The 25,978-nt window shown below is 41.4% G+C and overlaps 1 protein-coding gene across 7 annotated transcripts in view; it reads right to left on the bottom strand.

The window, feature by feature from the left end:
• Positions 1-25,978, bottom strand: part of herc2 (HECT and RLD domain containing E3 ubiquitin protein ligase 2) — a 231,142-nt gene that overhangs the window by 169,697 nt on the left and 35,467 nt on the right. For 5 of the 7 annotated variants that reach the window (XM_072262724.1, XM_072262731.1, XM_072262725.1 and 2 more), the window contains exons 4-11: positions 15,681-15,900; positions 15,473-15,573; positions 15,214-15,370; positions 15,018-15,128; positions 9,629-9,794; positions 8,159-8,332; positions 5,962-6,150; positions 1,865-2,016 (exon numbers count right to left, since the gene is read on the bottom strand). In XM_072262724.1, coding sequence (XP_072118825.1) covers positions 1,865-2,016; positions 5,962-6,150; positions 8,159-8,332; positions 9,629-9,794; positions 15,018-15,128; positions 15,214-15,370; positions 15,473-15,573; positions 15,681-15,900 — 1,270 coding nt within the window. The remainder of the gene's footprint in view (positions 1-1,864; positions 2,017-5,961; positions 6,151-8,158; positions 8,333-9,628; positions 9,795-15,017; positions 15,129-15,213; positions 15,371-15,472; positions 15,574-15,680; positions 15,901-25,978) is intronic. The other 2 variants (XM_072262726.1, XM_072262730.1) reach the window with 1 other exon arrangement.

The following is a 25,978-nucleotide window of genomic DNA, read 5'->3' as shown; positions in this document are numbered from 1 at the left end:
TAAATAAAAACAGAATGCTGGAAATACTTGTCAAAGGAAAAATGTTTTTTCCTCAAATCCCCTACTGTCACATCAGTTAGCATTAATAGTGCTTAAGTGTCATACTGTCAATTACACTCCTGCATTATCAAGGCTTTTAATCCATTCAGTATATATGAATAATTTAGATTTGTAATCAGACTACATGTAAAAATGCCATTCATTTTAAAGTTATAAAGGCTTCCACAAATTTCTAATTAAGTTGCATTTAATTCAATTCTGTTATGAAAAGTGGGAGTCCAGTTTCCTGTGGCTTCTGTTAAAAGGACGTAATTATTTTTGAATTAGCAATCTCAACAACAGGAAAGGACCCAGAACTTGCTGCACAGACAAAAAGTACAATAAACATATCCTGCTAAGACTGTGGGAACTCCGTTGCCATGGAGTGGGTGGTAGTTCAAATTGCATCTTTTCCTGCAGTTAACTAATAGAAAACTGCTACATTGAAAGTGAAAGCACGTAATTATTAAGTAAATAGTTAATCATCCGTCGACGGCTCTTCTTCGGAGGTATCCACAGCGGTGTGAAGCAGGGCTGTGCACTTGCCCCCACCCTGTTTGGCATCTTCTTTGCAGTCATGCTGAAGCACGCCTTTGGAACATCAACTGATGGTGTCTACCTCCACACCAGATCAGACGGGAGGCTGTTCAGTCTGTCCTGGCTGAGGGCGAAAACCAAGGTTCGCGAAGTACTCATTAGGGACATGTTGTTTGCAGACAATGCGGCACCAGCAACACACTCTGAAGAGCAACTGCAACGCCTCATGGACAGCTTCTCAAGAGCCTGCCAGGGACTTCAGCTTGACCATCAGCTTGAAGAAGACCAATGTGTTGGGCCAAGGCGTTAAGCACCCCCTGCCATCACCATCAACAACTATGTGCTGGAGGTAGTCCATGAGTTTACGTACCTTGGCTCCACCATCACGGACAGTCTCTCCCCAGACCCCGAGATCAACAGACGGATCGGACGAGCAGCCTCAACATTCGCCAGGCTGACAAAGAGAGTCTGGGAGAACAGAAAGCTGACGACGCACACCAAAGTTGCAGTCTACAGGGCCTGCGTCCTCAGCACACTGCTTTACGGCAGCGAGACCTGGAGTCTCTACTACAGACAAGAGCGGCGTCTCAACGCCTTCCACCTTCGCAGCCTGAGATGCATCCTGGACATCACGTGGACTGACCGACTCACCAACAATGAGGTCCTGGCCCACGCCCAGATACCCAGCCTCTTCACCCTGCTCCAACAACGCCGTCTCCGGTTGGGCCACGTGCACCGCATGTCAGACGGGAGGATTCCGAAAGACCTGCTGTATGGGGAACTGGCCTCCGGCAAGAGAGCACAAGGGCGGCCCCATCTTCATTTCAAAGATGTTTGCAAGAGAGACATGAAGTTACTGAAAATGAACGTCGAGGGGCGGGAAAACATCGCAAGCGATCACTCTCACTGGAGGCTGGAACTACGCAGTGGTCTAAAAAGAGGAGAAGAGAAGCTGAGGCTTGCTGCCGAAGAAAAGCACAGTCATCGGAAAAACAGCACCAAGACAACACTGGAGGACAGTGCCTTCAAGTGCAGTCGATGCAGCCGAGACTAACACTCCCGTGTGGGCCTCTACAGCCACAACAGACGCTGCTCTAACACAGACTGAAGCAAGACTTTCCAGGCGCAGATCCATGGTCTCGCAAGACTAACGGATGCCACCACCAGTTAATCATCATTCATCTTGGTAAGAAGTTCACAAAAGTAAATACTATCAAATTCCACTTCTCTGTCATCACCTAGTTAATTGTTTCATATTAGTGCAATTTAAAAGTTGTTTAATACATACACAGTATCTCCATGGCCAAGTCTTCCTCCGTCACCACAGCCCCAAGAGAACACCTCCCCAGCAGCAGACAAAGCCAGAAAATGTTGACCATCAGGATGCGCAGCAATTTTTACAATGTTCCTGGAGGCAAGGCCTTGCACTAACTGAGGTGCCTGTTTAAGAGTAAAAATGCATTAGCCTTAGCAACATCAATATACAACAAAGTATACTCAAGGGGAGGAAGTCAACAATAGAAGTACGCATTTTTTCCAAAATATTAGAAAGGCATTAAATGAATAAGACTAATAGACCTGCTAGCACATAGTAACCATCTTCTTTGGAAAGAGAGCATTATTCCCTTGGGGCTGCAACCATTTTTTTGCCTGAGCTTGGGAAGAAGGCAAGGCCATTTCTTTTTCATTCTTGCCCAGCTGAGTCAGTTTGATGGGACAACTTTTGGATGCTGAAGCTCTGCCTGTTTCCACAAGGGATTTTTGATATATGCTACTATGGGACTATTTGTGAAATAGACTTTGTGCACTACAATATTTGTCCTTTAGTTCCATTACGGAAATGCAAAGTCACCCATTTGCTTGATACCATCAGAATAAATGTAACTTGTGTTCCAATGTCATATTCTGTGTTAACCTAACCTAACAGTGGCCACAGCACCGTAGTGTAGTAGTTAGTGCAGTTGCTTTAAAGTGCCAACAATTGCTGATAGGAATCTGTAAGGAGCTTGCACATTCTCCCTGTGACCTCGTAGGTTTCCTCGGAGTGATCTGGTTTTCTCCCACATTCCAAAGACGTGTGGCTAGGGTTAGTGAGTTGTGGGTGTGCTATGTTGGCGGTGGAAGCATGACGACACTTGCAAACTACTCTCCGCACAAACCTCAGACTGAGCTGGTCGTTTACGCAAAATGACAAAATTCACTGTATGTTTCGATGTACATGTGACAATTAAAGCTAAACGAATCTTACCTTGGGTGGCTAATCTAGTAAGACATGAACACAGTCAAAAATCCAGCTACACACATCCAGCTAAGAGTGAAATGAGTGAGCCCATTTGCTGCACAAGTGCTCATACATGACCATCTCAAACAATAAGGAAGCTCAACCACTTAACACTAAGTACCAACATCAAAATATTCCCTGTTTAAAAACAGAATAGGACTGTATCCACAAAATGGTCTCAAAAAGTGAGAAAAAAATCAAGTATGTGAAACAGGCCTTCAGCCCATGTTTAGGGCAACCATAATGCCAATCTAAGCTAATCCTATTCACCTAAACATGGTCTGTATTCCTCCATTCCCTCCATCTGTCTAAATGCCTCCTAGAAATCACTATCATATCTGCTTCAACCATCTCCCCTGGCAACGTGTTCCAGGCAACAACCATTGCCCAAAAAAATCTTCTCCCATCAATCTCCCTTAAGTTTTCCCCCTCTAACATTAAGCCTGTGTCTTCCAGTATTTGCAGAATTCAATTGAGAGAAGAACTCTATTGACCATACCTGTGTCTTTCATCATTTTAAGTACTTCCTTCAAGTCACCTCGCCACTGCCAATGTTCCAGAGAAAATAACGCTCGTTTGTCTAGCCTCTCCTTACAGCTCATACCCTCTAATCCAGACATCATAGTGCAGTCCACATCCTCTCCAAAACCTTTACATTCCTCCTGTAAGGCAGTGGCCAGAACTGCACACAATACCTTAAATACAGCCTGACCAAAGTTTCATACAGCTGAAATTACACCATTAGTTCCTCAAAGTCAAAGAGAAATAGAACACTTGATTTGTGCTCTCAGTATACTGTAGTTGGAGGACACAATGTGCCAACTATCCAAAGCTCCTTCAACAAAATGCTTTCCCCACATGTGCTACCAGTAAGTTCCCAAAATCCAGAGTCATACAAAATATAGACACGTCTTTGGCTCAGAACATCCATGATAATCATCTTCACTGAACCCACCTGGCAGTACTTGGCCTGAAGTCGATGCATTCAGTTCAAGTTTTGTCCAGATACTTAATTGTTGAGAGCACGTGCGTCTATCGCTCAGGTCAGGTAGACTCCAAACACACTGGCTGAAAAATAACCTTCCTCAGATCGCCTCCAGATCTTCTACCCCTATTCTAAACCTGCGCCAGCTGATTTTAGACACCTTTGCTGTGGGGAAAAATTTCCTATTATACATTCTTTCCATGCTCCTCAAAATTTTGTATAACTCAATCTGGCCTCTCCCCAGCATTCTCCACTGCAAAACAAGAGAGAGAAAAAAAACAGCTTATCCAGTCTCCCCTTATAACGGAAAAACCCCATCCCAGGCAACATCCTCTGCATCTGCTCCAGAGCAATTACGTTCTTCCTATAGCACAAGAGACCAAAACCGCACACAGTACTGCAACAATGGCCAAACCAATATTGTACTATATTGACCCCGTCTCTGTATTCCATGCCCCAGGTAATGAAGACAAGTATTCCATTTGCCTTTATAACTATCTTTATCTATCTATGCTGACAGCATCAGGGATTCTTGGATTTGTACAGCAGGTCCCTTTGATCCTCAAAGCTCACTAGGTGCCTCACATTCATTATGTCCTAGCCATATTAGTAGAGGAAGTTCGGCAATAGTTGCATTCCTATGAAATCTTGGTTTATAGAAAATCACATCATAAAAACAATCGGAAGAGAGGCTAGGATATTTCACACTCGCAAAATCAAAGTTATTCTTCTTGTAGGTTTTTGAAAAGATGTGTTTTAAATAGCTTAAATTCATTTTTACTGCAATCTAAAAATACTAAAGCCTGTAGGCACATTTTGTAACAAAATTTCGCTGCATATGAGTCAATAGAAGCAATTGCTTGGCAACTTCCACTGGCCTCCCACAGTGAAACTAGCGGTCTGCATTCATGTAGAACTATCGTATCTATTTATGGTAGGGAAGCTATGTGTAAAGTTTATTCTCCAAGACTTTCCACCTCCCACTCATCCAAGAGAGCTTTTTCTCTTGCTTGTCAACTTCAAAAGTAACTCTCAAGTGGTTCTCCACTTAAGTGATCAAAATCACTTAATAACCAATTCCATCTATTCAATAGAAATAGCATTACCCAAATCATCAATCACGTATATCCAATTTGTATTATAGCAGAACTCTTTACACTCTTAAAATGTGTCCCTTCACAGTTATCAGAATTATGTTGTCATTGATTCTTGTTTATCAGTTGAACAATACCATCTTGTATTTATGAAAATCAACATTTGCTTGGCACAACACGTTTGTGACCACACACACAGATTAATTTTCTGAACATGTATTGTGATTAATAAAACAGGACATTAAACCAAGACTCCATCTTTTATTAAGGTAGATATTGTAAAGTCCTGATAAATGATACTATATTGGTAGAACTATATCATAGGAACAGAAAGTGGGCAAATTAGTAAAGTTACAATAGTTGCTTTATAACTATTACAACTCAACTTAACAGATAATTGGAATAGAGAGTACAATTTCAAAAGAAATATATCTTCATGACAGACCAAGATTAATTACACTCATGACAGTGGAGAAGAAATGCAAAAGAAGTAATGGATAGGAACCAAACAGCATGAACTTAAGACAACAATTTAGTCTGAAATTGTTTGGAGACAAAGGGCAAGGGTTATATTTTACAGAATATAGTTAAAGGTGACAAATCACATCCAACAGCATTTAAGTTTGAGGACGACAATTTCTCTTTGCTGTGCTTGTCATTAATTTTCATTGCAGTTCTCGGAGAGCAAGGACATCGGTTCAAAGCAATATTAAAATAGAATATGTACTTTAACAATGCTGCAAATAGATTACCAACTTATTATTAGAGTAAAAATTGGCAGATAGATATCTAATCAACAAACTCTGGGTTTGGGATAGGGATAGGGGCACAGCATGCTAAAAAAACACTTAAGAACTATACCAATAAAGTTCTGAGTTCATTCATATAAAAGGGAAAAAAATCTTCAAAAAGGTATGCAATATAAATTGAATATTAACTTTACAGTGTACATTCTAAAGTAATAAGCCTTTTAATAGAGGTTACAGTACTGTACTAACAATCAAAAGACCACATAAAACACTTACCAGTGTATCACTGCTGTATGCCTGCATGTAAACCCTTCCATTCCTTGACAGGATAATAAAACATTTCTCAGCACAGCTTATTTGCGTAACTCCAAGATTTGCAATGGCTTCACACTGAATGGGGCAAATCACTGTCGTTTGGCTTCTCCAACCCAGCAGCCCCCATGCCAAGACTTCTTGCAGAGAGCCCTATCACAAAAATCAAACAGTCAAAACACTTTCGTCATATAAAGATACCCAATGAAAGAGATTATCCTGGATTTTTAAAAATAATTTTGGTTAAGGACAAAATTTGCGAGGAAGTAATGCCTAGAGCCGGGGCTCCAAACCTTTCTTATGCCATGGACCAATACCATTAAGCAAGGGGTCCATGGACCCCAGGCTGGGAACCTCTGGTCTAGAGGAAGGACTTATTTCCAGGTATTGAACTCAGGGGTGATAGAGTAATACAGCTCGGAAACTGGCCCTTCAGCTTAACTGGTCTATGCCGAACGCAGCATCCTCCCCGTTAGTCCCAGTTGTGTGCACTCAGCCCATAACAGTCCAAGCCCCTACTTCCTACGTACTTATCCAAACGCTTATTAAATGCTGCAACTGTACTCGCCTCAACCACTTTCTTCAGCAACTCATTCCATTTACTCACTACCCTCTGTGTACACAAGTTAACTCTCAGGTCTCTTTTGAATCTCTCCCCTCATCGCTTGTATCTGTGCCCTGTAGTTTTGGCCACCCCAGTCTTAAAAAGGCTATGACAATTGATCTCATCCATACCCCTCATATAAACTTTTGTGAGGTCATTGCTCATTCTCCTATGGTCCTAGGAACAAAACTCCAGCGAGGCCAACTTCTCCCTATGTATGGCTCGTGCCTTCTACAAAGGCCCCAGTGATTTCTTCCCTGGCCTTCTGTAGGTCCAAAGGTGCACGTGATTAGCACCTGGGGACTTGTCCGCCTTAACGCCCTTCATGGCTACAAATACCTCTTTCTTTGTAATACCACCTCACTACTTATTACCTCATTTTTTTTGGCATCCATGATAGTACCCCGGTAAATAAAGGGAAAATACACATTAAAAATCTGCCATCTATGTGGCCTTAATGATCTTTCAGGAGGATCTGGTTCCTCCTTAGTCGCTCATTTACTGTTAGTATAACTGAACATTGTTGGGTATCTTTCATCCCATTTGCCAAATCAATCCCAGACCCTCTTTTTGTATTCCTGATTTCCCTCTCAAGTCTGGATTCTGTCATATCCCATTGCCTAAGTGTGCATATGCTTCCTTATTTTTTACTTATCAGAGACTCAATATCTCTTATCATCCAAAGTTCCCAGAGGTTTGCATGTCTACCCTTCATCCTAACAGGAACATACTGCCCCTAAACTCTTGAAATCACCCTTTCAAAAGCCTCCCACTTGCAGCAGTTCCTTTGCTTTTAGAGTCACCCAGTTGACACCAGCTAAATTTTGCCTCAAAGTTGACTCTTCTTGTTTTCATGATTTCAACCTGTGGCATTTATAGAAGTATTTATAAAAACTGAACAAACAAATTGAAACATAGCCCAGTCAAAAATGTCAACTCATCTTTACTCTTCACAGATAGCAAGTCATTTGTTACATATTTTCAATAATTTCCATTTCTGTTTCCAAAAATGTCACTCTTGTAGAGTTACGAGGATTTTGAGGTTTTGCTCTAGAGTTGCTGCAGAGGCTTTGTCAAAATTGAAGAGTATCTGCCCAAAACATTGACTCCATTCCTTTCCATAGATGCTGCCTGGCCTGCTGAGTTCCTCCAGCATTTTGTGTATGTCCAGAGAACTCAAATCTCTTGAAAGGTCAGAGACAATTGAGAATGATTGACATGATTAACCTAATACTAAATAACAGCCACAATACTGAACGCCTTAAATGCTAAGTAACGTCACCAAAGGTTTGTAATTGTGAACCTTCAGTTTCATCTGAGGTGGCAAGATGCTTCTACTTTTAACACCAATTATATTTGCAAACTTTGAAGATGCAAGCAGCTATGACAAAACTGGACCCAGATACCAAGTTAGTACAAGGGAAAAATAGTAGCATTCTAATACTTGAGTTACCTTTATTTCAAACTTAGAAGCAAGCAACTATATAGATGTGAAAAGCAGTGCCAATTTTAGTGTAGAGGATTCTTGAGTTTTTGAGGTTATTTACACATTTTTACCTTTTGAGATGGCGGAGAGCTACACTGTGGTGGCATGCAAGGAGTTGCCAAACGGTCCAAATGAGCCATAATCACAACTGCCGTCTGTCGTAGATCTATGGCTAAATCATTATCTTGGGGCAAAGTAAGGTATCTCAAGAAGCATTCATTCGGACTCAAAGGGATTCCCAGTATCTGGAAAAAACATGCAAAAATGAAAATTTATTACGAATATCATTTTGGTAATTACTTATAGCAAACAATAGTTATATTGACAATTGTACTAAAATTAGACATATATGTTTATGAGATTAATTTAACACAAAAAAGTTATGAACTCCTAAAAGTTGTACAGAACATTTTCAACAAGCTGTATATGAGTAAGCCAAAATTAACGTGGATGGCTAGAGCTGGCTAAAGGATTTGGGGAGATCAGGTGGATTATCTAAACATGTGAGCACTTTGACTGTGAAACCCACATTATGAAATTTAAGATCTAATCAGAATACCACATTAGGACAGATTTTAGGTGAAGAACAAGCTATGTGGAAGGGGAATTTCATAAGCAGAAAATTGTCAAAGATGCAAAATTGGCTAATTCACCCAAAGGAAGCCATTAGTGCTCTCGAAAAGCTATTGATAAATAAGGATTTATAAACCAGTTTTAATTGGCAAAGGTTTATGGGTTGATTTAGTAGAATTGTAGAGCTATTTCATGTCTAAATGAGAGTCAGAAACACAATAATCAATGTGGAACCCAATATTTATCAAAAATAAAAGACAATAAGCCTCATCCAGATAATTACAGACCAGTCTGCCTGACATATGCCTCAGAGAAAATAATTATAGGATGAAATTACCGTGTGTTCACGCAAAGAAATGATGGCTAAAAACAAAATGCAGAGATTTCAAAAAGAGAAAAAAAAAATCAGATGCTGGAAATCTGAAATAAAAATAGAAAATGCTAGGAATTTCAGCAGGGCACTTTATTACTCGCATTCTTGAAATCCTATTGAATGTCGAAAGGTCTAGATAGAGCGGATGTGCAGACGATGTTTCCTACGGTGGGTACATGTGGAATCAAAGGGCACAGCCTCAGATAAGAGGCATGTCCATTCAGAATGGAAATGAAGAGGAATTTCTTTAGCCAGAGAGTGGTAAATCTATAGAATTTGTAGAGAGTGATAAATCTGTGGAAGCCAGGTCACTGGATCTATTTACTGTGAAGGCTGATAGGTTCTTGATTAGTCAGGTTACGAGGAGAAGGCAGGAGATGGGGTTGATGAGGAAGTGGATCAGCCATGATGAAATGGTGGAGCAGACGTGATAGGATGAATGGCATAATTCTGCTCCTATGTCTTATGGTCTTATTCAGCCATCTGCAGATGCTGGAAGCAAGCTCGAAGTTTGCTTGCTAACACATTCTCAGTAGCTTTCATGCTAAAGCAACACCAGGTGCCATGACAAATAATTTCACAATTACTGTATTACCTCTTCATCTCCCGGTGGCAAATCTTTATTGCACTGAATGCTCTGGAACCGCTGCAGAAGAGGTAAAAGTGGTGCACTGGTTCCTTGTGATGATCTTTCATTGTCAGTTTCTCTGGTTCCGTTGTCCCAAATCTGCAGCAGTAATAAAACAGCGGACAGCATTTGGCTGTGAAAGAAAATGAACATTTAATAAATGAGAAAGACCGCAAATTCTAAGTAAATTTTCTAACTATCTAAACATGTAAGCACTTTGACTGTAAACCTCACATAATTAAATTTAAGATCTAATCAGAATACCACATTAGGACAGATTTTAGGTGAAGAACAAGCTACGTGGAAGGGGAACTTCGTAAGCAGAAAATCGCCAAAGATGCAAAATTGGCTAAATCACCCAAAGGAAGCCATTAGTGCTCTCGAAAAGCTATTAATAACTAGACTCATTTTCTTGCAGGCAGAGGAAAACAAAAAATACAATGGAATCAATGAAAAGTTATACACAAAGACTGATAAACAACCAATGTCCAAAAAATAACCGCGCAAATATAAAAAAATAAATAATGCTGAGAACCCGAGTTATAGAGTTCTTGAAAAGACTGATGAACAATCAATGTCCAAAAGTCAAAATGTGCGAAAACAATAAAACAAATAATAGTTTAAAAAATAAATAAATAATCCTGTGAACACGAGTTGTAGAGTCCATAGGTTGTGGATTCAATTCAGTGTTGAGCGGAGTGAAGTTATCCACATGAATTCAAGAACCTAGTGGCTGAAGTGTAATAACTGTTCTGGAACTTGGAGATGTGGGACCTTCACAATGGGAAGTAAGTAGAGAATAGAGGGATCTAGGCACTCGGATGTATAAAACACAAATAGCACGCAGTTACAGCAAGTAATTAGGGTGGCAACTGGCATATTGATCTTTATTGCTGAGGACGGGTTTAACAACGAAAGGCTGGTTTAACAATGATTGGTTGTATAGGGTGCTGGAGTGCTCTACCTGGAGTACTGCATGCAGCTTGTGTTCCATTATTTGGGAAATAGATATATAGTACTATAACAGATTCATTGGGACAAAAGGGCTGTTCTATCACAAACAGCTAAAATAGTTAAACCTTTATTCAGTAGAATAAAGGGTGATCTCATTGAAATATTCAAGGTCATAGCATGATAAATGCTGAGATATTTCCTCTGGTGGGACAGTCTAAAACAAATGGACATAGTTTGAAAAGACTGAAGTATACAGAAGTTTCTTCTCAGAGAAGATGGTGAATCCCTACAAATGTCTATCACAGAGGGCACTGAAGGTTAAGTCACTGGAGGTATTCAAAGAGGAGGGAGATGAACTTTGAAATATCAAAGAATTGAGGGCTATGAGGAATTGGAATGGAAGAAATTTTTCAGAAAGTACAGGTGCTACTTATGCTTCCTCCAGATGTTCTTGCATTTCTTATTCCATTTCCATGTCCTTTCATTTGCACTAGAGTTAATCTTTCAAGGGGACCAGAGGACATAGCCTTAAGATTCAGGGGAGTAAATTTGGGGTGGAAATGAGGAGGAACTGCTTTTCCCAGAGGGTGGTCAATCTGTGGAATTCTCTGCCTAAGGAAGCAGTGGAGGCTACCTCAGTAAGTATATTTAAGACAAGGCAGGATAGATTTTTGCCCAGTAGGGGAATTAAGGGTTAAGGGGAAAAGGCAGGTAGGTGGAGAGGAGTCCATGGCCAAATCAGCCATGATTTTAATGAATGGCGGAGCAGGCTCAACAAGCCAGATGGCCGACTCCTGCTCCTATTTCTTATGTTCATATCTAAAATGAATCTTCTACCCTCTCACAGATTCTCTCTCTGTCTCTATCTCTGTAGTTGCTTAAAATCTGTTATATCTGTTAGAATAGGCGGGAGGAGAAGATGGCAGCGCAACAGCGCGCGCAGCTCTCCGGTGAAATGATATTGTATTTGTTAAATAGGGTACCGTGCACAACTCTGATTTGATGGAGACAGACGTGAGAAGCAGAGGAACATCTGGAAATTTCTGAAATGTCTGGTTCGCTGCTGCTGCTACTGTGCGATTGAGAATCTCCGGAGGGAAGGCCCCAAAATCCCCGGCTTTGCCTGCTGTTGGCAACCGAGATTGAGGTCGAACCGTTCGGCAGAGATGGCGTTCGGTACTCGGTGTCGGAGGGCTGATTGGAGCTCGAAGTTTTCGGATGACTCAAGAGTCCCACTGTGGTTGGGCATGGCAGGGAGAGTTTTCTTCCTTCTCCCGTCTGCGTGAGACGTGGGACTTCCAAGAGACTCTGAATTTTTTTACTGTCCCATGGCCTGTTCTTCATCAAGTTATGGTATTGTTGCACTGTTGTAACTATATGTTATAATTATGTGGTTTTTGTTAGTTTTTCAGTCTTGGTCTGTCCTGTGTTTCTGTGATATCACACCGGAGGAATATGGTATCATTTCTTAATGCATGCATTACTAAATGACAATAAAAGATTACTGCGTGTCCTCATAATCTAATATCTCCAATTTTTTATCAGTTATGAGAAAAGGATATCAGTCAAAAATTGTTAATTCTGATTCTTCCTCCACATACACTGTCTGACTGGTTAAGACAGACCAATAATTTATGGTTTTATTTCAGATTTCTAATATTCTACTTTCAAAACTGTTTTTGATATTGGTTGAGGAATATCTGCTGGCTAGGACACTGGATGGTTCTGTTTCTTTCAACAGTGCCTTGGAATCTCTCACAACCTCTGGCCATGGTTCAATATCTCTGCAAGGAGAAACCTCTGACGGTGCACACCTTTCTCAGCATTGCACAAAAATGCGAACCAAGAATCTGTGCTTAAAATACAGACAGGCGCTAAAATTCACAATATCCCATCTTCAAAGTCAGAATATTATCACCGATATTCAAGGTCATAAAATTATGAAATGATCACCAGAAAATACCATGGAATCACCACAAACTAATTTTTTTTAAATGGGAAAAAATATCTCCTTCAGGAAAATTATGAGTATTAGGTATTATTTAGAAAGGGCAGGATTAAAAAAAATCAATGATAGCTAAAAAAAAAAATGTTAAAAATTTATTAACCGTGTTAATAAATCAAAGATCAGACAAAATATTGATTAGTGAATTGAAATGACAAAGAAATGAAGTTAGAGTGAGTTTAAAAAATTAATCAAAGCACAAAAGGAAGTTACTCGGTAGATTTACTGAACGCTGTATACCAAATGTCCACACCAATGGTTACAAATGAACAGGATAAACATGAGGCTAATTTACAATTAATCAACTAAATTGCTGAACACCCAGAGTGTCACAATAGTGCAGCTATTAGGGTAACACTTCACAAAGTTCAAGGTTCAGCGATCAAGGTTCAATTCCCAGCACCCTCCATAAGGAGTTTGTATGTTCTCCCAAGATCACATGGGTTTCCTCCAGTTGCTCTGGTTTTCTCTCGAAGACACATGGGTTAGGGTAGTAAGTTGTGGGCACACTTGTTCATGCCAGAACTATGGCAACACATGCAGGCTGCCCCCAGCACATCATCGGACTATGTTGGTCATCGATGCAAAAAACACATTTCACTGTATGTTTTGATGTACGTGTGACAAATAAAGCTAATCTTATCTGAGTTATGAAGATAAAACAGTGCACAGAAAAGCAAGAACTGATTAGACATGAGAGTAAACCTTCTTTCTGAATCTATGTTGGACTATTGAAGGGAGTAAATCATTACTAAAACTTAGTGATGTAATACTGTGAAAATCAGTACTTAAGAATGATTAAAGATGAATAACTTCAGCGGGAATCCCAATGTCAGTGCATAAGAGTACTAAAATAATTCATTTGTTGTACAGCCTGTGTTTTCACACTTCTGTTTCATGATGGGCAACAGCTCAAACAATGGACTTCTCACTAATAGATTTGTGTGGTTCACTACTTGCTGAATCCATTTTGCACATCTAAATCAAGTACAAAAAGGCTGATTACAAGGAGCAACATCATGGACCTGTTTAGACCCAGTAGATCACTAATAAGGGCTGGTAAATCCTTCAAAAGAGGTTGGGCATATAGGAAGGAAATTGAAAAATCTAGCTGAGTAGTGCCATAATTACAAGTTCTTACTCAATGTCAGTAAGACCAAGGAGCTGACTATTGACTTCAGGAGGAAACCAGAGGTCCATGAGCTGGTCCTCATCGGAGGATCATGGGCATACAGGGTGATCAACTTTAAATTCCTAAGTGTTATTATTTTGGAGGGATGGCTCTAGGCCCAGCAAGCAAGTATAATTATGAAAAAAGGATGCAGGGCCTCTACTCCCTAAAGTGTTTACGAAGATTCGCATAACATCTAAACTTTGACAAACTTATATAGATTTGTAGTAGAAAGTGTACTGACTAGCTGCATTACAGTCTGGTACGGAACACCAATGCCCTCAAATGGAAAATCCTGCAAAAAAGTAGTGGATACAGCCCAGTCCATCACAGCTAAAGTCCTTCCCATCATTGAGCACATTAACCCAAAAAGTTGTTGCAGGAAAGCAGCATCCATCATCAGGGACCCCCACCACACAGGACATACTCTCTTCTCACTGCTGCCATCAGGAAGAGAGTACAGGAGCCTCAGGACTCACACCACCTGGTTCAAGAACCGTTATTACCCGTCCAACCATCAGGCTCTTGAACCAAAGCAGATAACTTCACTCATCTTCACTTGTCCCATCATTGAAATGTTCCCACAACCTATGGACTCACTTTCAAGGACTCTTTGTATCATATTCTCGATATTTATTGCTTATTTATTTATACTCATTATTTCTTTCTTTTTGTATTTGCACATTTTGTTGTCTTTTGCACTCTGTTTGAATGCCTAAGTTGGTGTTGTCATTCATTGATTCTATTATGGTTGTTATTCTTTCATAAATTCATTGAGTATGTAAACAAGAAAATGAATCTCAGCGTGTATGTTTACCTTGAGAATAAATTTACTTTAAAATTTGAACTGTGTTGCCAAGCTTGCTGGTTCTGTTTGAAACACTATGCAACTTTTCTATTGTTATACATAAATTGCAATCTTGTTGCATAGCTGTCAAAAGACAACTTTAACACCCAGTACAAGTGAGAACATTTACCCAATTTCCATGTTAGCGGACATAATACCCACTACGTTCTGAAATCAAAATACAGTAAGATGATATTAATAATACACTGCATTACCAGATGTAAGATATCACACAGTCAACCAGGACCTCAACTACTTGCAATTTTCTGTCTCACTCCACTAAATGCAATTCAACTCATTAGAAATAAAATACCTTTGTTACAAAATTTCACATCATCAAGAAGGTGAAAAAGATGTCTATTTTTCCAGAATTCCCTACCTTAGTGTTCCTCTCTGCACAGCCAGTTCTAGAAGTATTGCGAGAGCCAAGTGTTGATCTTGAAGTGGAATGTTTCCTGGACCCTTCAAGCTTGGTGCTCCGTGAAGATCACTGTGGAACAAAACTTCAATTCTTAATTAAAACAAATAAACAGATGTTTGCTTTAACAAAATGCTCCAGTCATCTGTTAACTTACCCTGTAACAACAGACCTGAGAAATTTTGTTGCTCTCTCCACAACTTCAAGCCACACACTGGATACCGTGCCTTCATCAAATAAGGATGCTTCTGGGAGAGAACGAAGTGCATCAAGAGACTCCTGCAATAATTCACTGCACAGGTCTGCATCTTCACCTTAAAACAAAAAGGAAAAAAAGTGTCCCCAGGGAACTAACAGCAAAGGTTAAGACCGCAAATGATCTATAGATAAACAAGCTTCAAAATGCTACTCCTTACCCGACCTCCAGGCTCTGCGGAGGAATGCAAAGGCGAATGAAAGTGCTGCTCTAGATCCAACTCTTGCAAGTCCTTCTACACCTTTCCCAGCAGGTCGGGAACTGACATTTAAAATAAAAGTTAAAATGTCAAGGATCAAATGTGCATGCAACTTTAAAATTTTAAGTATCTTATCTTCCTTCATAATCTTATCGACAAAGGACAATACCTTTTCTTGTCAGAAACAGCCACAGGAACACTCAAACTCTTCCACTTAACATTCGTATGTTCCAGAAGTACATTTCTACTCAGTGCAATGAAGTATCGCTCCAGCACTGCCAGCCTCTGTTTCAGTCTTATCCCAGAGAGAGTTGTGGCTGCTGCTTGTGTGGCAACGGACTGCTGTTCCTTCACGAGTACATGTAGACATTCTTTCAACTCACTCACATCTACAATTAAAGTGCATTAGTTATGATTTTCAATGAATAAAAGAGAAGTGGAGCTTTGTAGCTTTATTCAAATCATGAAAAGATTAGTACAACTTCAAATGCATAGTACCATTGCGGTTGCTTCAGCGCAACTTTTACTACTTAAACAAGTATCACAACTCTAAAGTAACTTCATACATATAAGATTCAAGCTTTGTTTATTATCGTTTTTCAGTAAACAAGTTTAAAGGAGGACAAAATGACTGTTACTCCAAATATCTTGGGACTATACTCGCCGGAATTCAGAAGAATGACAGAAGATCTTATAGTAACATAAAATTATGAAAGGGATAAATAAGATAGACGCAGGAAAGTTGTTTCCACTGGTAGGTGAGACTAGAACTAGGGGACACAGCCTCAAGATTAGGGGGAGTAGATTTAGGATGGAGATAAGGAGGAACTGCTTTCCCAAAGAGTGGTGAATCTATGGAATTCTCTGCTCAGTGAAGCAGTGGAGGCTACCTCAGTAAATATATTTAAGACAAGATTGGTTAGATTTTTCAATAGTAGGGGAATTAAGGGTTATGGGGAAAAGGAAGGTAGGTGGAGATGAGTCCATGGCCAAATCAGCCATCTTACTGAATGGCAGAGCAGGCTTGACTTGCCAGATGGCCTACTCCTGCTCCTATTTCTTATGTTCTTATGTCAGTTCTTATGAACATAATGTTGCATAAAAAATAATAAACAAAACAATAAAAAATCAGTAAGTATAAAGGCAATTCTATAAAGTACAATGCACAAGTAACTGTTTTACTTTGGCCTTTCTACTGCCCTCACAGTGAAGGTATACAAAGCCATACAAAGAGTTAAACACCTCAAAAAATCATCCAAGACGTAAGCTTCCTTCGGGGTTTTTAAATGAGATTTTAACTTGTGAAATTGCAGAAAGTCAAGTAAAATACCTATTAAATTTAATACAGAGTCATTACATGCTTGAATGTACTGACATTGTCAATTACTCTCGCAATCACTGTTGACTAAGGGAACACACACACACTCTCCATAACTATGCCATGTAAACAAAAGCAACTCACAGCACAGCGATATTTTAATAGCAATAAATATAAACATTGTATTTCCTTCAAAATATATCTACTAAATGTTTACCGATATTAACAAAACTTAAGACTCACAGATATTGCCCTTTCAAGGGCAAATAAACAGAGTAAAGAGATAGATGGCTTTCCACCACGTGCTTCAAAACGAAATCCAAATTAATCCACGCAAGAAATTATTTTATATTTTTAAAAAACAGCTTACTCGACAAACAGTGAGGATGAAAAAGAGTCTTTCCCCCTCAAGCAATCAGGCCTCTGATCTCCCTGCCACATCAAATTCTGAATAATCTGTTCTTTACTACATAATATTTAATTTATGCACTTTATTTTTTTATTTTATCCTCACCTTCTTAAGTTATAATGTCTTATGTGTATTTTGTGTACTACTGTGCTTTACACTCTGGTCTGGAGAAACATCTCATTTCTCTATACATTACATGAGTGAGTGGGCCAGTGAAGGAGTGGAGCTTTGACTCGACAGGCTTCGACGAGAAGAGGCAGAGGGCAAGCTAGCTCGCAGTTAGTTTTTACAATGTCTCCAAAGACAGTGATGTGCCTCTCATGTGAGATGTGGCAGTCTTGGGGGAACGCCCCTCTCCCGCAGAGTCACATCTGCCAGAAGTGCATACGGCTGGGCGATCTGGAAGACCGTGTAAGGAATCTGGAGCAGCAGCTGGATGACCTTCAACTCACAAGGGAGAATGAGGCAGTCATAGATGAGAGCTACAGGGAGGTAGTCATACCTAGGCAGTCGGAAGCAGGTCATTGGGTGACAGTCAGAGGGGGGAAAGTGAAGGTGAGCAGATAGGTCATGCAGAGCACCCCTATAGCCATTCCCCTGAATAATAAGTTTACCATCCTGGATACTGTTGGCGGGACGACCGACCAGGTGTGAGCCACGGTGGCAGGGCCTCCGGCACCGAGTCTGACCCTGTGGTGCAGAAGGGTGGGACGGAGAAGAGGAGAGCTGTCGTCATTGGAGACTCTATAGTCAGGGGAGCAGACAGGAGATTTTGTGAACGTGAGAAGGACACCCGCATGGTTTGTTGCCTCTCGGGTGCCAGGGTCCGGGATGTCTCTGACCGGGTGCACGACATCCTGGTACGAGAGGGAAAGCAACCAGAAGTCGTGATACATGTTGGGACCAACGACATAGGCAGGAAGAGGGATGAGGTCCTGAAGAGTGAGTTTCGGGAATTAGGCAGAAGGCTGAAGAACAGGACCTCAAGGGTGACGTTCTCAGGATTGCTGCCAGTGTTACGTGACAGAGATGGTAAGAATTGGAGGAGATGACAGTTGAATGCGTGGCTGAGGAGTTGGTGCAAGGAGCAGGGTTTTAGATTTTTAGATCATTGGGATCTCTTCTGGGGAAGGTGGGACCTGTACAGATTGGATGGGTTGCACCTGAACTCGAGAGGGAGCAATATCCTTGCAGGTAGGTTTGCTAGCATGGTTCGGGAGGGTTTAAACTAATTTGCGAGGGGGATGGAACCCAGAGCGATGGAGTAGTGAAAGAAGTGCATGGAGTAAAGCCAAATCTAACATACAGAGAGGCTTTGAGGAAAGAAAAGCAGAATAAACAGTGTAAAGACAGTAAGGTAGAAGGGCTGAAATGTGTGTACCTCAATGCAAGAAGCATCAGGAACAAAGGCGATGAACTGAGAGCTTGGATACATACATGGAATTATGATGTAGTGGCCATTACAGAGACTTGGCTGGCACCAGGGCAGGAATGGATTCTCAATATTCCTGGATTTCAGTGCTTTAAAAGGGATAGAGAGGGTGGAAAAAGGGGAGGAGGGGTGGATACTACGGTCAGGGATACTATTACAGCTACAGAAAGGGTGGGTAATATAGCAGGATCCTCTTTTGAGTCAATATGGGTGGAAGTCAGGAACAGGAAGGGAGCAGTTACTCTACTGGGGGTATTCTACAGGCCCCCTGGTAGCAGCAGAGATACAGAGGAGCAGATTGGGAGGCAGATTTTGGAAAGGTGCAAAAATAACAGGGTGACTTTAACTTCCCTAATATTGATTGGCACCTGATTAGTTCCAAGGGTTTAGATGGGGCAGACTTTGTTAAGTGTGTCCAGGATGGATTCCTGTCACAGTATGTGGACAGGCCGACCAGGGGTAATGCCATACTAGATCTAGTACTAGGTAATGAACCGGGTCAGGTCACAGATCTCTCAGTGGGTGAGCATCTGAGGGACAGTGACCACCACTCCCTGGCCTTTATAATTATCATGGAAAAGGACAGAATCAAACAGGACAGGAAAATTTTTAATTGGGGAAAGGCAAATTATGAAACTATAAGGCTAGAACTTGCGGGTGTGAATTGGGATGATGTTTTTGCAGGGAAATGTACTATGGACATGTGGTCGATGTTTAGAGATCTCTTGCGGGATGTAAGGGATAAATTTGTCCCGATGAGGAAGATAAAGAATGGTAGGGTGAAGGAACCATGGGTGACAAGTGAGGTGGAAAATCTAGTCAGGTGGAAGAAGGCAGCATACATGAGGTTTAGGAAGCAAGGATCAGATGGGTCTATTGAGGAATATAGGGAAGCAAGAAAGGAGCTTAAGAAGGGGCTGAGAAGAGCAAGAAGGGGGCATGAGAAGGCCTTGGTGAGTAGGGTAAAGGAAAACCCCAAGGCATTCTTCAATTATGTGAAGAAAAAAAGGATGACAGGAGTGAAGGTAAGACCGATTAGAGATAAAGGTGGGAAGATGTGCCTGGAGGCTGTGGAAGTAAGCGAGGTCCTCAATGAATACTTCTCTTCAGTATTCACCAATGAGAGGGAACTTGATGATGGTGAGGACAATATGACTGAGGTTGATGTTCTGGAGCATGTTGATATTAAGGGAGAGGAGGTGTTGGAGTCGTTAAAATACATTAGGACAGATAACTCCCCGGGGCCTGGCGGAATATTCCCCAGGCTGCTCCACGAGGCGAGAGAAGAGATTGCTGAGCCTCTGGCTAGGATCTTTATGTCCTCGTTGTCCACGGGAATGGTACCGGAGGATTGGAGGGAGGCGAATGTTGTTCCCTTGTTCAAAAAAGGTAGTAGGGATAGTCCGGGTAATTACAGACCAGTGAGCCTTACGTCTGTGGTGGGAAAGCTGTTGGAAAAGATTCTTAGAGATAGGATATATAGGCATTTAGAGAATCATGGCCTGATCAAGGACAGTCAGCATGGCTTTGTGAAGGGCAGATCGTGTCTAACAAGCCTGATAGAGTTCTTTGAGGAGGTGACCAGGCATATAGATGAGGGTAGTGCAGTGGATGTGATCTATATGGATTTTAGTAAGGCATTTGACAAGGTTCCACATGGTAGGCTTATTCAGAAAGTTAGAAGGCATGGGATCCAGGGAAGTTTGGCCAGGTGGATTCAGAATTGGCTTGCCTGCAGAAGGCAGAGGGTGGTGGTGGAGGGAGTACATTCAGATTGGAGAATTGTGACTAGTGGTGTCCCACAAGGATCTGTTCTGGGACCTCTACTTTTCGTGATTTTTATTAACGACCTGGATGTGGGGGTAGAGGGGTGGGTTGGCAAGTTTGCAGATGACACAAAGGTCGGTGGTGTTGTAGATAGTGTAGAGGATTGTCAAAGATTGCAGAGAGACATTGATAGGATGCAGAAGTGGGCTGAGAAGTGGCAGATGGAGTTCAACCCGGAGAAGTGTGAGGTGGTACACTTTGGAAGGACAAACTCCAAGGCAGAGTACAAAGTAAATGGCAGGATACTTGGTAGTGTGGAGGAGCAGAGGGATCTCGGGGTACATGTCCACAGATCCCTGAAAGTTGCCTCACAGGTGGATAAGGTAGTTAAGAAAGCTTATGGGGTGTTAGCTTTCATAAGTCGAGGGATAGAGTTTAAGAGTCGTGATGTAATGATGCAGCTCTATAAAACTCTGGTTAGGCCACACTTGGAGTACTGTGTCCAGTTCTGGTCACCTCACTATAGGAAAGATGTGGAAGCATTGGAAAGGGTACAGAGGAGATTTACCAGGATGCTGCCTGGTTTAGAGAGTATGCATTATGATCAGAGATTAAGGGACCTAGGGCTTTACTCTTTGGAGAGAAGGAGGATGAGAGGAGACATGATAGAGGTGTACAAGATAATAAGAGGAATATATAGAGTGGATAGCCAGCACCTCTTCCCCAGGGCACCACTGCTCAATACAAGAGGACATGGCTTTAAGGTAAGGGGTGGGAAGTTCAAGGGGGATATTAGAGGAAGGTTTTTTACTCAGAGAATGGCTGGTGCGTGGAATGCACTGCCTGAGTCAGTGGTGGAGGCAGATACACTAGTGAAGTTTAAGAGACTACTAGACAGGTATATGGAGGAATCTAAGGTGGGGGCTTATATGGGAGGCAGGGTTTGAGGGTCGGCACAACATTGTGGGCCGAAGGGCCTGTACTGTGCTGTACTATTCTATGTATGTTCTATGTATACATGTATATAGTTAAATGACAATAAACTTGACTTCTTGTACACCTTTCTGTAAACTGGTATAAAGGGTATAAGTACATAGTCTCCTAAAAGTGATGATTTAGTTAGATTGGGGGGGGGGGGGGTGAAGAAGGCATATGCCTTCATCTGTCAGGGCTGTGAGTACAATTAGGACGTCACATTACAGCTGTAAAAGTCATTTGTGAGACCACAATTGGAGTAGTGTCTGCAGTTCTGGTCACCATACCATAATCCTCTGTGATTAAACTAGAGAAGGTGCAGAAAAGATTGACAAAGATGTTGCCAGAACTAGGGTCCTTGAGTTCTTAGAGACTAGGTTGACTGGGACCGTTTTCACTCGACCAAAGAAGGTCAAGCGTCACCTGATGGAGTTTTATAAAAATTATAAGGGCAAATATCAGCCCATCTCAAAGGGTAGGGGAGTCTAAAAATATATAAAGGGTAAAAGAGAGTGGAGGGTATATTTAGGACCAATACAAAATGATGCCGGAGATATTGTAATGGAGCGATGCAGAGACGGCAGAGGAACTGAATGCGTATTTTGCATCAGTCTTCACAGTGGAAGACGACTGCAGTATACCAGACATTCAAGTGTGTCAGGGAAGTGAAATATGTGCAGTGAAAATTACGACTGAGAAGGTGCTCAGGAAACTTAATGGTCTGAGGGTGGATAAATCTCCTGGACCTGATGGAATGCACCGTCGGGTTCTGACAGAAGTAGCTGGAGAGAGTGAGCCGGCATTAACGATGATCTTTCAAGAATCGACAGATTCTAGCACTGTACCGGATGACTGGAAAATTGAAAATGTTACTCCGCTATTTAAGAAGGGTGGGAGGCAGCAGAAAGAAAACTATAGACCTATTAGCCTGACATCAGTGGTTGGGAAGTTGTTGGAATCGATTGTTAGGGATGAGATTACAGAGTACCTGGAGGCACATGACAAGATAGGCCAAAGCCAGCATGGTTTCCTGAAAGGAAAATCCTGCCTGACTAACCTACTGCAATCCTTTGAGGGAATTACAAGCAGGGTAGACAAAGGAGATGCAGTAGATGTGCTGTACTTGGATTTTCAGAAGGCCTTTGACAAGGTGCCGCATACGAGGTTGCTTAGCAAGATAAGACCCCATGGAACTACAGGGAAGTTACTAGTGTGGGTGGAGCATTGGCTGGTTGGCAGAAAACAGAATGGGAATAAAGGGATCCTATTCTGGCTGGCTGCCGGTTACCAGTGGAGTTCCACAGTGGTCAGTGTTGGGACCTCTGCTTTTTACAATGCACATCAATGAATTGGACTACGGAATTAATAGATTTGTGGCTAAATTTGCCGATGATACAAAGATAGGTGGAGGAGCAGGTAGCGTTGAGGAAACAGACAGCCTGCAGAGAGACTTGGGTAGTTTAGGGGAATGGGCAAAGAAGTGGCAAATGAAATACAATATTGGAACGTGTATGATCATGCACTTTGGTGGAAGAAATAAACGGGCAGACTATTATTTACATGGGGAGAGAATTCAAAATTAAGAGATGTAAAGGGACCTTGTGCAAGAAACCCTAAAGGTTAACCTCCAGGTTGAGTTGGCTGTGAAGAAGGCAAATGCAATGTTGGCATTCATTTCTAGAGGTATAGGATATAAGAGCAGGGATATGATGTTGAGGCTCTATAAGGCACTTGTGAGACCACACTTGGAGTATTGTGTGCAGTTTTGGGCTCCTTATTCTAGAAAGGATACACTGACATTAGACAGGGTTCAGAGAAAATTCGCGAGAATGATTCCAGGAACAAAAGGGTTACCGTATGAAGAACGTCTGGCAGCTCTTAGGCTGTATTCCCTGGAGTTCAGGAGAATGAGGGACGAAACTTATAGAAACATTTCAAATGTTAAAAGGCCTGAACAGATTAGATATGGCAAAGTTATTTCCCATGGCAGGGGATTCTAGGACAAAAGGGCATGACTTCAGGATTGAAGGATGTCCTTTTAGTGCTGAGACCTGGAGAAATTACTTTAGTGATAGGGAATTTGTTACCACTAGCTGTGGAGGCCAAGTCATTGGGTATATTTAAGGCAGGGATATACAGGTTCTTGATTAGCCAAGGCATCAAGGGGTATGGGGTGAAAGCAGAAGAGTGGGGATGAGTGGAAGAATTGGATCAGCCCACGACTGAATGGGCCGAATGGCCTACTTCTGCTCCTATATCTTATGGTCTTAAGGTCTTAAAGGGGACTGGCATTCTCCCCCCTCCCACACTGAAGGTAATGGACACTTGGAGCAAGCTGCCAGAGGAACTGGTAGAGGCAAGAACAATTACATTTAAAGTCCAAACAGGGATCTAAAATCTGAACAGGGATATAAATAGGAAAGGTTTAGACAGATATGGGCCAAATACAAGTAAATGGGGTTAACTCACATAGGTACCTTGGGCGACACAGGTAAATTGAGCCAGTTTATGTTCTATGCAACTCTAATAGGCGTTTAAGAGAGGTGGACAAATTAAAGAAGTTAAAAGGGTGAAGAAATGAGACTGCTGGACATTGCAATTTATAAACCTATTGAGGGCAAGGAGGATTCATTAGAGACCAACTTGGCAATCTGTGCATGAGCTGGATGACTGAGCTGAAGCTTTAAATGAAAACTTCATTTGTATTCAGTAAGGAGAAGGATGAGGTAACTGGAGAATTCAGGGAAACTGTGAAAATCTAGTATCAATTACCATGAGAAAACTACTGGTATCAGAATTCTTAACACAGTTAAAGATGGATAAAGCCTCAGGGACTGATGCATTGGGTCCCAGGCTGCGATGCCAGGCAAGGGAGGCAATTGCTGGGGCTTGGACAGAAATGTTTAATCTGAGCTGACTACAGAAGAAATGCCAAATGACTAGAAGACAACAAGTGTGGTACCTTTATTCAAGGGAAGCAGGGTAAGCTAGGCAAAAACAGAGTGATGAATTTAATATCAGTGGTAGCAATACAGTTAGTATGGCTTTGTTAAAGGGACGTATTGTCTGATAACTTGACTGAAATTTGAAAAGGCAATGCTAGTGAGGGTAATGTAATGCTTCAAAGGAGGAATGCTCTTCTCCATCCTTCCCCTTTAACCTAGCATGATGACTTCAGAGATCTCGCGTCATTGCCCACTGCACTGAATGATTAGAGATCAGATCTACAGGTAGGGAATTATTGCCTTCTGCATACTGCCTTCCAGATTTCTCACCAAAAGCTACTCATCACCACCAAAGCCATTTCCACCCTGTAAAACATTCTCACAAATGCACATATCCATGCACAAATGTGTTCACCATTTCATTTATCAACAAGTGTTATTACAAACCAGTTACTAATCCAATTCTCACACAATCAATGTTGCTTTTGTCTCCAATCTTCCTGCTCTTTCTCAGGACAGATCGCAAAAAAAAACAAACAATAAGCAATGAACAATAAGCACCAACTGTACATATGAATGTCCAGTTGGAAATATAGTGGATTCCAGTCAATTAGGACACCTTCCGACCAGTACATTTTGGCCCAATTAAGTGACTGTCCCAATTAGCCAAAGTTTCATGAAAATAATTAAAAAGGTATTAAAGAGACAAACTGAAGAACAAATCATATACTTAAATGAAACACAGAACAAATTAGAACACTACCAACAGTACTATAAAACTGTATTAGTTCCTAATAGTTATCGACAAAATCAGCACAGACACCTCAAGCAGATAATGGACTGCCTTATGGACAACTGCATCCTTCAAATCTTCTTTTTCACTATGACGTACAAGATGATTGTTGATATTTTCAAATTCTTCATAGTGCTCAGCTTCAAGTAGTGAAATCATTTCAGCTTCAATCACTGCTGTTTCTGGCATCTCCAAGCCTGAATGCTTGAAACCACAGTGAGCAAGACAGTCCAGAATTATCTTACTGCTTTCAGTAACACAATTTAGTGCTTTTTTTTTAAAAATACACAAACACAAGCAAGTGACACCATATAAAAACTATCTGTTCTAAGCACAGTGTAGTACCTAACAGCTACACAGGTACATGCAACTGATGCTAGTGAGAACTTGTTTTTAATGTGGAGAGCATTCTAACAGGCTGAATTACTGTCTGCTATTGGGGGGCAGGGGTGGGGGCTACAGTACAGGATCAAAGTAAGCAGCAGTTATAAAATTAGCCAGCTGTATCATGGGCACTAGCCTCCATAGAATCCAGGTCATCTTCAAGGAGCAGTGCCTCAGAAAGACAGCATCCATCATTAAAGACCTCCACCACCCCAGACATGCCCTCTTCTCATTGTTACCATCAGGAAGGAGGTACAGAAGCCTAAAAGCACATGCTCAATGATTCAGGAACAGCTTCCTCCCCTCTGTCATCCAATTTCTGAAAGGACATTGAGTCCCTGAACACTACTATATATAGAAAAGTGCAGCTGGATGGTTGTGAAAAAGAGGCAAACTCATCAAGACTAAAGGAGTCAAGTTGCCTGAAGGCCACATACCAGATGT

Source organism: Mobula birostris, chromosome 7 (assembly GCF_030028105.1).
Source record: "Mobula birostris isolate sMobBir1 chromosome 7, sMobBir1.hap1, whole genome shotgun sequence".
NCBI lineage: Eukaryota > Metazoa > Chordata > Chondrichthyes > Myliobatiformes > Myliobatidae > Mobula > Mobula birostris.
This window is presented reverse-complemented; position numbering and strand designations above follow the sequence as displayed.